Source organism: Eupeodes corollae, chromosome 1 (assembly GCF_945859685.1).
Source record: "Eupeodes corollae chromosome 1, idEupCoro1.1, whole genome shotgun sequence".
Lineage (NCBI taxonomy): Eukaryota > Metazoa > Arthropoda > Insecta > Diptera > Syrphidae > Eupeodes > Eupeodes corollae.
The window spans coordinates 51,083,393-51,095,805 of record NC_079147.1 but is presented as its reverse complement, the minus strand read 5'-3'; the positions used below and the strand labels follow the sequence as shown (position 1 = coordinate 51,095,805).

Here is a 12,413-nt window from a genome sequence, read left to right as displayed (position 1 = left end):
CTATAATGCCTCTAAATGCAAAAATGCTATTTATAAAACTTATGCAAGGTTGCATAGTCTCATATTAAGCTAAACGCGTTCTGAGGTTGAATAGCGTCTACATAAAGAAATTATTGTTATTATTATTTCGTCAATGTCATTTAGTAGTAACCGTGGCCTGATGGTTAGTGCGTTGGATTTTCGTGATTAAACTCGTTTGAGGTCACATTGCAAGAGCTATGCTTCGACCAACAATTTAATTTTCGGGCGTTCTATCCGAACGACGAGTATTTTGAAAGTGCACGCTTGAGCGGCTTCATTCCACCAGTGGCATTCCACTTTTTAGACAAATGTGGTCTGATGCAGGATAGATTGGCAGTTTCGTTAATCTACCACGTCAGACGAAGAACCGTGGATAGGCGACTCCCGTACAATCGGGACGTCATGGCACAAGGCGGAGCAGAGCTCTTTCGGTTCAGTAGGGCTGTGTCCGAACGGGACAGAACTGATAGGGTAAAGCAGGAGAACCAGTTTTGGTGGCTTCAATCGGCACTTGATAGTGGGTAGTCGGGATGGGTTAATTGTAAGTAGTTTTTAAGTAAAAATAAAAAGAATATTGATATTAGTTTTTTAAATTTTCTAATGAATACAAAAATAAATAAAATTGAATTGACGTTAAAATAGATCTTAGAGCCGAAAGGCATTAGTAGTTAGTGTTATGGTTTAACTTAGAGTGTCCGTATGGGACCATAAGTAAGTTGTAAGTTGTGGATAATTAGGCTAGTTTTATGAATTTTTGTCTAGCTTTAAGATAGGTTTAAGAATGAACTAATAAAAATGAATTTAAAAAAAAAGTGCGTTGGACTGTCATGCCAGAGGTCATGGGTTCGATCCCTGCCTATGCCATCTAAAGTTTTTTTTTTTGTCAATGGTACTGCATCTTGCGAGAAATTGACAAATTCTATAAGAGTAATTCTTGTCATGAAAAGTGCTTTCTCAAATTTGCCGTTTGGATTCAGCTTAAAGCTGTAATTCCCTCCATCCCTGACAACAGTACTCGCACACAGGAATGGTTGAGAGTTGTAAGTCACTAGGCCCTAGTTTTCAACGGATTGTTGCGCCACCCAATTTATTTTTTAAATGTAATTTTGACTATTATTGAAATTAAAAACAAAACAATCATGCCTTTCCAGTTTACCTCTTTTATTAATGATTTTAATAATCTAAATCGCGTTTTACCAACCCCAAGAAAGCGGAAAGTTTATAAAATATGTTTCAACCCTAATTTCAAAAACAATATAGATTTTCGAAAGAGAGTATCATACAAATAATTGAAATTATCCGGACCTCAGCAGTGTCAATAGAAGAGACCACATCCTCGTAGATATCCAAGTAATGGCTGCAATAAGATATTGGGGACGGAGAGAGGTAAGTTTGTAAGTCGAAATCCGTACCTTTTATGATTTGTTTGTAAATTCAAGACGATGGAACAGACATCCACGCATTTAGCCAATCTTCCCTTTCCCAAATTTGTAAGCGAGTGGCAAGAGCATTAGCTACCAAAAGACCTTTGTTCACTAAAATGCAAGCTTCTTTTTCGAACCAGCTAAGAACTTTGAACAAGTTCTTTCATATACTGGAGTTTCCAAAGAAGATTGGGCTATTCACTGTACCCCCAAAGGAATCCCAAAAGTAGGTGGCCCATCTATATAAACAGAAAAGAGTACTATTCGCTGAATACCCAAGTAGTACGCGACGCATCCCTAAAAATTAATGACTTTGTTTGCCGCTGGAGAGGCAGCACTCATGGCTCATGATTTTTTAGGGAAAGCAGAAGTAAACAAAGATTTGATGATTGGAAGTTCCTCTACTTCACCCCCTCAGACGGATGTTGAACGGTGGAAAGATGCTTTGGCGTCTGGAAGCAAAGATTCCACATTTTGTTATCAGGTATGAGGTGCTAATTTTTTGGTACTTTTTTGACATAAGCATTGTATAACTAACATTTATAGCAGAATTTTGTATAAATGGAAATTTTCGCAACGTTACATAGAGCCTACTTAAATCCTTTTGCACTTCATAACTATTTATCTGTTTAGCGAAATCTATTAAATAAGACTGTAAATGTATCTGGTTTACCATTTAAATTATTCTTGTCTTATAATTACGACTTTTTCTTTTTTTTATAAATTGAATTCAAATTAACAACATGTTTTGACGTTTTATATTTTTATCCCACTTCTATAGTTTTCTGCCTTCCTCTTCTTCCTCTGTTCAATATACAATGATGAGACGTCAAATTAAGTCAACTAAAAAATGTCCATTATTATGTGCAAATCGTAATTATGCCGAGGATTTACATTTAAATCAAGAAACATTCTCTACACGAACGCGGCCAAAAGCTTCAACCCGAAACGGTTTCTTATAACGTCAACCAAAAACGACCGCGAAATTTTGTTCTTTTATTTAAATTAATATAATAAATAACTTTAAAATAAAAGATCTGTGTTGTAATTGAAAATGCCTATTCTTATAAAAACGTAAGTACAATTTAAAATTATAATTTTATTCATTCTCTCATGTTGAAAGCAATACATTTGTTCAAATGTTTCGTATACAATTTATGTTTGACACTCCTACCTACAAAAGTCGCATTCGTGATTCGTTCACTCATCTGTGTAGAGGGAAGTCGGTGTTGAATTTTGGTTTTGTGAAAAAGTTTAAAAATATAGCAATTTAAATAAATAAAAATACAATAAACACATATTTAAATAATGGGTCCACCAAAGAAGTCCAAAAAGGATAAAAGTGGTGACAAGTTTGGTAAGTTTTTGAAAAAATGCAAGTGATTACATTTGGGATGCAACTTGTTAGCAAAGTTTATGTCGACATTAGCATAACTGATCAAGTGGGATCTTGGATGGAGTACAACTACCCATCATTTTACTCACTCAACTTGCTGATATTTTAGGTAAAAAACGCCGTCAAGAAGATGAGGCCTACACCCAATTAGTGGAAGACAATGAAATGGGCGAGGTGGGTAATGAGTCTGACGGAATACCAGGGGCAGCATCGAAAAACGCTGAGAAAAACGATGAAGATATCTTGGAGGATGAATACGGAGCAAAGGACTATCGCTCCCAAATGGAACTCAAACAGGATCACCACAATCGGCCCCTTTGGGTTGCTCCTAATGGACACATTTTCCTCGAATCATTTTCCCCTGTGTATAAGCACGCTCATGACTTTCTGATTGCCATATCGGAGCCGGTCTGCCGTCCCGAACATATTCATGAGTACAAGTTGACCGCTTATAGTTTGTACGCTGCAGTTTCTGTGGGGCTGCAAACCCACGACATCATCGAATACTTGCGACGATTGAGCAAGACCAGCATCCCAGAAGGCATTGTCGAGTTCATTCGCCTCTGTACTCTTTCCTATGGAAAAGTAAAACTTGTCCTGAAGCACAACAAGTAAGTTTTTGCAACCGACGACTCCCTCATCTGATGTTTTGAAAACCCTTCCTTTTTGTTTAAGATATTTCATTGAAAGTCCTCATCCAGAGATTCTGCAGAAGCTCCTTAAAGACCCAGTCATACAAACTTGCCGCTTGAAACGCAAAGAGGAGGAAGGTGACGGCTTTATACAAGGTCAAACCGACACAAAGGCCATCACTGCATTCGGCTCGAAGCCAGTTGCTGGGACTAGTGCAGCCGCTGCTGGGACAACTGTTGTAGATGGCGAGGCGGCTGCACCTGGTGCCACAGTTGTGCCCGATGACATTACCAATTTCTATGAAAAAATTGACAATGAAGAGGACGAAGACGAAATCAATCTGAAAACAGTTTCGTTTGAAGTGAACCAGGAGAAAATCGAAGTCATCCAGAAACGTTGCATTGAAATCGAACATCCGCTTTTGGCAGAGTACGATTTCCGCAATGACACTCACAATCCGGACATAAATATTGACCTTAAACCAGCGGCAGTGTTGCGCCCATATCAGGAAAAGAGCTTACGTAAAATGTTCGGAAATGGTCGTGCCCGGTCGGGGGTTATTGTTCTTCCCTGCGGAGCTGGTATGTAAATTGTTCAAGTTCTTGAAGAACCGTTAAACTTACTAAATGATTCCATTTTCTAGGTAAATCTCTAGTTGGCGTGACTGCTTGCTGCACTGTCCGAAAGAGGGCTCTAGTTCTTTGCAATAGTGGTGTTTCCGTCGAACAGTGGAAGCAGCAGTTTAAGATGTGGTCCACTGCCGATGACAGTATGATTTGCCGCTTCACATCCGAGGCAAAAGACAAGCCAATGGGCTGTGGTATCCTAGTGACAACATACTCCATGATCACCCACACCCAAAAGCGATCCTGGGAAGCGGACCAAACAATGCGCTGGCTGCAGGAGCAGGAATGGGGAATCATGGTATTGGATGAGGTGCACACAATTCCCGCGAAGATGTTTCGACGTGTGTTGACTTTGGTTCAGAGTCATTGCAAGTTGGGTCTAACAGCCACGCTCCTGCGTGAGGATGACAAAATTGCCGACTTGAACTTCCTTATCGGACCCAAACTGTACGAAGCCAATTGGTTGGAATTACAGAAGAGAGGATACATTGCTCGGGTGCAGTGTGCAGAGGTTTGGTGTCCCATGTCCCCCGAATTCTATCGCGAATACCTCACAACGAAGACTTCCAAGAAAATGCTCTTGTACGTAATGAATCCCTCGAAATTCCGTAGTTGTCAATTTTTAATCAAATACCACGAGAAGCGTGGCGACAAGACCATCGTTTTCAGTGACAATGTCTTTGCTCTGAAGCACTATGCCATCAAAATGAATAAGCCATTTATTTATGGGCCCACCTCGCAGAACGAACGAATTCAGATTTTGCAGAATTTCAAGTTCAATCCGAAAGTTAATACGATTTTTGTATCGAAAGTTGCCGATACGAGTTTTGATTTGCCCGAAGCTAATGTATTGATACAAATCTCCTCGCATGGTGGTTCACGTCGTCAAGAGGCTCAGCGTTTGGGTCGTATTTTGCGAGCCAAGAAAGGTGCCATCGCCGAAGAGTACAATGCTTTCTTCTACACCCTCGTGTCGCAGGATACAATGGAAATGAGCTACTCGCGTAAGCGTCAACGTTTCTTGGTCAATCAGGGATACAGTTATAAGGTGATTACTCATTTAAGTGGTATGGATACTGAACCCGATTTGATGTACAACACACGAGAGGAGCAAACCCAGCTGCTGCAGCAGGTGCTATCTGCCTCTGATTTGGATTGTGAAGACGAGAAAGTACCCGGAGAGCCGGGATATCGTCCGTCAGGCTTTAAGAGGGCCGGTGGATTGGGTTCTATGTCGGGTGGTGACGATGCTGTTTACTATGAATATAAACGAAAGAATGCTGGAAATATTCATCCATTATTTAAGAAATTCCGTGGATAAGTTCTCATTGTTTTTTTCTTTGTTTAATAAAACACATTTATGAAAATAAATTGACTTTGATTGGGAACCTGTTATTTTTTAAGGTTTGGGAGAGGAGCTTGAGTATTACAATGTAATTTAGAGAAATGGCCGACAAGGTTTTGTTCCTAACAAGATTAGGTTAAAGTGGCCGTCAGTGATAGAGTAAGACACACTTAGGCCAGTTTAAAGGCCCATTGTGATACCACTTGGGTTTTCTTCTATGCTCAAAGAAAACAGTTTGAGTCCTTGGTCTACGTAATTCCGAAGTAGCAGTAAGGCTTATATGGTTTCAAAATTGTTGGCTTTCTCTCCCCTACCCCTTTTCGTAAAAAATAAAGTCCCTAGCTCATCCAATCTTTTAACGCATTCCCATATCTGTTTGGGGCTGATGCCATAGGAGCTTTAAGTTTTCAATGCGTCTTGCTATTTGACATGACGGTCTCAATAATTTCTTCAGGATTTTTAACTGGTCGCTATGCTTCCTCGGTAGTGACGTAGACTCCAGTACAGATATGATTTCTAGTGTGATTCATCTGGGAATGGAAACCTTTATCCCGAATAGGGTTAAAAGTATTAAACCCAAAGTTAAATCATGTTTCGATTCGAGCTGCAAAGAGGTTAATAAGTAGAAAGAGGTAAACTTCCGGTGTTTTAAAGCCAACCCAACTGAGGAAAACCGGAAAAAGTTTAAGCAAGCCAGGAAAGCCTGCAACCCCTACAATTCGAAGGAGAAAATCTCTACATGACCAAAAATTACGGCGAAAAATACTGCAATGTCCCAAAGGCAGTAAGAATTTTTGGTCGTTCATGAAAAACATGAGGAATTCTTCCTCGGTTTCTACGCTTGTTGTCAATGACACTTCTTAAGTAAGCTCCGTTGACAAAGCCAACTTAATTGAAAGGCAGTTCGCCGAAAATTCCACCTTACCAAATAGTGTCATGACTCTTCCAGTTCTTGAACGCCTAAATGATTCTATGGGAACAATCTTTTTTCGTACTCAAACTGTGCTGAGAGTTCTTAAAGATCTCAACATTCATAAATCCGCTGGCCTAGATGGTATTTCCGCTATTATTCTGAAGAGTTGTTCTTCCACGCTAGCATAACCACTGCGTAAGCTTTTCCATCTATCCTATTCTTCTGGGCTCGTTCCGAGTAGATGGAAAACTCCATTTGTTCAGCCAATCCCAGAAAAAGGCGAAACTTCTTCTCCCACAAATTACCGACCGATAGCACTAACGTCCCTTCTTTCTAAGGTCATGGAAACGCTGATTAATTATCAGCTTAAGAAATATCTTGAGGAACGGAAGCTTCTTATTGATCGGCAATACGGATTTCGTAGCAATAGGTCCACTGGTGATCTCATGGTTCATCTCACCGAACAGTGGAACAGATCTTTACGTCGTTTTGGAGAAAGTACGAAAATGCGTGCTTTCGGTATTGATGAATCCCTCCATCATTGGATTAGTAATTACCTTTCGAATCGTTCAATACAAGTTGTTTTGGACGGATTCACGTCTGAAACTCATTAAATAAATGCTGGTGTGCCTCAGGGCTCCGTTTTGTCTCCGACCCTCTTCCTCATTTTTATAAATGATCTCCTATCTGCTACTTCTAATCCAATACATTGTTTCGCTGACGATAGCATTCTTAGCTTTTCATATTCGTTTCCAGACTCACAACCCTCCTCTTCGGATGTGGAACTGCAACGGGAAAATATGATTAGCTCTTTAAATTCCGACCTACACAGCATTGTACAATGGGGAATGAAAAATCGTGTGGAATTTAATGCTTCGAAAACGCAATGCTGTCTTGCATGGTTAAAGCGAGATAAACCACTTCCATGAGTGGCACTTGCATAAACAAAACGGAATATCTTGACATCCTCGGAATGTGCATCAGCAACCATCTTTTATGGAGCTATCACATACGCGATGTTGCCAAAAATGCCGCAAGATGTCTAGGTTTTTTGAGACGTTGCAAGAAATTTGTCTCTCCGTCTGATCTGGCTACAATCTACAAAACCTATATACGTCCGAAACTTGAATATAGCTCTCATCTATGGGCTGGTGCTCCAGTAACTTATTTAAGCCTCTTGGATAGTATTCAAAAAAGAGCTTTTAAAATGATTGGTGACATTAACATCATCAACTCGTTTACATCACTCGAACATCGACGCAAGGTTTCTTGCCTCACCCTTTTTTACCGTTATTTTAACGGACTATGCTCTAGTGGAATAGCCAGTTGCATTCCTCCCCTTAAACAATTTAACTGTAATACCCGTGCTCCTAGAAATGCCCATCACTTTACCCTTGAGCCCAACTTCGGCCGTACCATAAAGGACAGATATTCATTTTTTAGTCGTACTACGCGAATGTGGAACGCATTGCCACGCTCTATCTTTCCCTGTCATTGCAATGTTCAGAAACTTAAAATCAATGTACACCGACACATCCTATCCAACCCTTCCCTCTTTTCCTAACACTCACACTATGTCTTTGGCATATTAAAGGTATAAAAAACCCTTTTAGTGTTCGATTATTATAAAAAAAATGGCATGAGTCTGGTTCTTGGCCCAGAGAAGTTCTAGATATTTTTTTTAATCATACCATCTCTTGGAATATCTAGAAGGTTTCGTTGTGATTACTTGCAAACCGAAGATCTTTCTCTGTCCCGTTCCTTCATTTGAAAATCTCAATAAGGCGCCCTAAGTTGAGTTTTTTTACTACCTCGTGCAATGGGTTCAAGTTGATTATGACTTCCATTACTGCTGTGGGGGAAGGTTCTCATGGCTCCGGTGATGCATTAGCATGAAAGCATTTGTATTTTTTCTAGTGATTTCCCATTCTTAATTACATAGTTCGGTTCTCTGTTACTACACCATAGATAATTATGGGCCCTGCCATCATGGTTTTTACCCATTTCAGAATGTTTAGCTTGGAATTTATTTACAATCATTTGCTTGCTAGTCTTCTACATATCATGACTACTATTGACTTTTATTTCGGCGTGTTTGTTCCATAGAACTTTGATTCCTAGATATTTATCTTTCTTTTGGGTGTCGATTACTTTACCCGCCAACTAAATGAGGTGTTAGAAGTTCTTTCCTGGTAAATAGTACTATTGTTATTTTCTTTGGATTGGTATTATTGGTTCATCCTACTCAAAGACACCATTTCCTGGTTCTACTCTTAAAATTATGTCATTAGGAGTTTAATCGAACTTCTCTTCTGCTGTTAAAATAATGTCATCAGCGAAGCCAATATAAATCTTGAGAAGCAAGACTTTCTAGTAACTCAGTAATTTTGTCTGTGTACAAGAACCTTACATAAAACTTTATTTAGAGTTGTCAAAAGTACCCTTAATATCTAGAAACGCCCATAAACTCGTTTCCTTATATAGCTAAGGAGTTAGTTAGTACGTTTATACAGAGCAGTTTTTGCAGATCTGCAAATATAAAAATATGTTCTTCAGTAAGAATGATGTTGGACGTATTGTTCTGAATGATTTTAATCTTGGGAACAAAATTATAAAATTGCCCTACCTCAGCTCAAGACTTTGTATATACCAACGTTCAATGCTACTTCGATGCATTTATATAAGTCCCTATGCTTGCCTTTTTTAATCTCGTAACTGAATTTGTATGGTCTCTTAAGTTCTTTCTTTAGTCACGCTCAAGCTTAAGAAAATTTAAATCCAGCAATTTAAAAAATTAATGAAAATATTAATAACTTCCATTCATAGACCTGGTGCCGACTCGGATATACCTGAATGGGCAATTATTGAGCTTCAAGGTGATCTTGAATCTCGAGAGGATGGTGATATAGCCAATCTTTTTGTTGGTGATCTATACTATAACAAATTTGGCCAACCGGTGAGATTCACAATTATTCTATTTACCTTCTAGATTTATGTATATTTCCGTTCTTAGATTATGATCATTGGGCATCATATGATCCATGGAAGAGAACAAAAACTTGAAAAGCCTTATGCCGTATTGGAGAAGACAAAATCGAATGAAGGTGAGAATCTTAGTGAGACCATAGATGTTGCCGAGGCGAGCACTTTAAATGCAACTGCTGATCAGACACTTCTCGATTCAACGACATTAATTGAAAATAAAACAATCCAACGAACCGAGTATAAAGTGAGGGCACTTGTTACAAAAAAATTACTATTTAAATCTCGTCCTAAGCCCATTATTGCTCTTCAAGAAAAGGAAGATGCTTAAGAATTATATATGTTGAGTAGATTAGATAATAAATTAATTTTTTATATGTGTATTAAACTTTGTCTCTGGGAAACGTTGAACTTCTTCAAATCACATCAAACAAAGAAAACCTCCTATTTTCTTTTTTAATTTAACAATATATTTATTTTTAATTAAATAATTTTATAATGTAATACATTTTTATTTGACATGGTAATAGCACTGCTTGGATAGTAATTCAATATTACTTACCATCGACGAAAATTTTTGGATTCGTTACTCGAAACACGTGTGGCACCATTCCAGCAAGAGTTGTAAATAGTTCTTCAGAAATATCGTGTGGTAATAGAAGTTGCAGTGTACTGAGTTCTGCTCCTCCCCAAGAAGCTGATTCAATCATAAATCCCTTAGCACACTTGAATACAAGTTCAGCTCTTCGCATGCACCATTGCACCGTCATATCCTGACAATAACAAAATCTATCCAATGGACATCTATTTCTGAAAATTCAATGAAATAAACTAACCTCAGACATTTCATGCCTCAGCAATGCTGGTATGGTTAATGTGGTGACATCATGTCGACTTGCAGTTTTGAGAATGTTACGCAAACCCAGTATAACTGGGTGTCTAGAATTTATCTCACTCGGACTATTGAAAGGTTCATCAGATATCAAATGAAATATGACATGAGATTGGGAAAGATTGGAGTGTCTTGTGATGAAAAAGTCGCCTGTTTTAAGCTTTAGACTCGATTTGGTGGGACTGCTGGAGTTCGAACCATTCAGTTCCTTTGCGTCTGCCTCGATTTGTTCCAATTGCTTGTCGATTTGATCGAAATGGAACTCTGTCGACATGTTGGAGTTTTTGACGATGTTTTTATTCGCCTCAGCCTGAACCGAAGGAGTCAGCACTACAACTCCGCACAGGGAACTTGAATAAAGACCAAGCGCCATGTTGAGACCATTTAGACTGAAATAATACCAAATTTGAATTTATATTCTAACCATGTCTCTTGAACAAATTAAATACTTTTCGTCAGAATGAAGAGGACTACAAAGATCAGTAACATCAGCGCTCAAAATACGAATATTGTGCATGTGCTTCAACTGAGAACCTAAATGAATCGTAAAGCTTTCTTCCATCGAGGGCATTTGGGAGATGTACATTGATGAAAGATTTCCCAGCTGCAATGAAGCCTGCGGTGAGGGTAGAAAAATTTTACTAACTTGGCTGGTAATCCATTCGCGATACTCGTTCTTCTGATGACCCCGTTTCGCCTCCAACTCCGACTCGTAACGTTTACGGATGTAGTTCTGCATGGCATATTGTTGTGCCAGAAGATTGTTGACATCTTCTGATGTCGTTGAGATGTCCAATTGATTTATTATGGATTCCATTTCTTCCTGTTGACGAACATTTAATGTGTCGACTTCTTTGTCCATTTGATTGACCATGTCGGCGATAGCCTTAGCGTGTTCCTTTTCCTTTGCCAATATCACATCGAGCGAAGATGAGTCAAGGCGAAAAAGTCTGTGAAAACTCTGGGCAAAGATTTCCTCATCTGACGGTCCGACTCGATCGGCAAATTGAATTAGTTCCTCCTTGTACAACTTTTCGGTGTCTTTGACGATGGTTTCTACATCGATTTCGTTGTTGCATATTTTCTGCAAAAGTAATTCATCTCTTTCGTCGTAGAACTTTTGATTTTCAATTGCAAGAAATTCTGATAATTCCTTATTGAGTGCTTTTAAAATAAACAAACAAATGGCTTTTTTTGAGAAGTTCAGGCATCGGAAGAAAATTGTAAACTTACGAATGTCTGCATCCAAGTAACGCATCATTGGATCCATTTTATTCATTATCAGGGAAACAATTTCTTCTTGGCATCCCTTGAAAGGTATTGTAACACTTTCGGAGATTTCCTTATCGGTGTTGTCATAGTTCTTGTATTTATAAAGAAAATTTATTGTTTTTGAATCGGTCTCCTCGACCATTGTTGTTGATACGCCTTCTTCAATTATCATCTGGATGCAATTTGCTTGCAGTTCGCAGATCTGTCATAAATCAAAATGTCAAATTGAATTTTGTTGATTCGTTAAGTCTTCGAGTGCATTCTAGGGGCAGTGTTCATAGACAGATCGGTTGTGGCAAGCATAATTCTAATGCAGGTGGGTATTCTAAGATTATGCATGGCTAGTGTGTTGTGTCTTATAAACATTGTTAAGAAGAGATTTCGTTCCAATTACATCTTAATTTTGTAATGTTGTTACGAAGTGAGGTTTTTACTACGTTTTCAACTGTATAGTGGATTCGTTTTCAACTACATCAGTTACGAAATAAGCAAAGTAGTTTTATGGTTGATTCACACGTATCTGCAAAGTGCAGACAAATAGAAAGACATGAAGTTCTTCAATATGGATTCGACAGGCTTCAATTTAATTTCTGAAGGAATCCCTTCAATAACCATCGAACTGCTAATGTCAATTAATTTTAATAAAAATTGAGACTACGATTGGTAGAAGTTACGAAAATATCAATGCCACTCAAGAGTCTGTTCTATAGAATTCAAATTAGTCAATTCCATTGCTTGGACCACAGTATGGCGCATTTGAATTGACGTACGTTAAGTCAATATAGGAAAAGTGGGATAGAATACAAAGGTTACTTCTTATAAACTGCTATAACTTTTTATAGATCACAAACACAATGTTCTGTTTCCAAAATAAAGGTTTTGAAAAATTTCTTCTAAATTTAATGCAAG

General features: G+C 38.5%; 3 protein-coding genes across 3 annotated transcripts; 2 read left to right on the top strand and 1 right to left on the bottom strand.

Moving 5' to 3' along the window:
- Positions 1 to 2,362: 2,362 nt before the first annotated feature.
- Positions 2,363 to 9,728, top strand: LOC129938554 (chromosome transmission fidelity protein 8 homolog). The gene is made up of 3 exons (XM_056046185.1): positions 2,363 to 2,519; positions 9,185 to 9,314; positions 9,372 to 9,728. Exons 1-3 carry the CDS (start codon positions 2,500 to 2,502, stop codon positions 9,669 to 9,671), a joined length of 450 nt encoding a protein of 149 aa, XP_055902160.1. The 5' UTR covers positions 2,363 to 2,499; the 3' UTR covers positions 9,672 to 9,728.
- Positions 2,625 to 5,471, top strand: LOC129938552 (general transcription and DNA repair factor IIH helicase subunit XPB). The gene is made up of 4 exons (XM_056046183.1): positions 2,625 to 2,802; positions 2,951 to 3,452; positions 3,517 to 4,055; positions 4,118 to 5,471. Exons 1-4 carry the CDS (start codon positions 2,754 to 2,756, stop codon positions 5,419 to 5,421), a joined length of 2,394 nt encoding a protein of 797 aa, XP_055902158.1. The 5' UTR covers positions 2,625 to 2,753; the 3' UTR covers positions 5,422 to 5,471.
- Positions 9,729 to 9,793: 65 nt separating the features above from the next.
- Positions 9,794 to 11,694, bottom strand: LOC129938553 (protein C12orf4 homolog). The gene is made up of 4 exons (XM_056046184.1): positions 11,466 to 11,694; positions 10,682 to 11,396; positions 10,177 to 10,621; positions 9,794 to 10,113 (listed from the first exon to the last, which is right to left on the bottom strand). Exons 1-4 carry the CDS (start codon positions 11,674 to 11,676, stop codon positions 9,895 to 9,897), a joined length of 1,590 nt encoding a protein of 529 aa, XP_055902159.1. The 5' UTR covers positions 11,677 to 11,694; the 3' UTR covers positions 9,794 to 9,894.
- Positions 11,695 to 12,413: the final 719 nt, after the last annotated feature.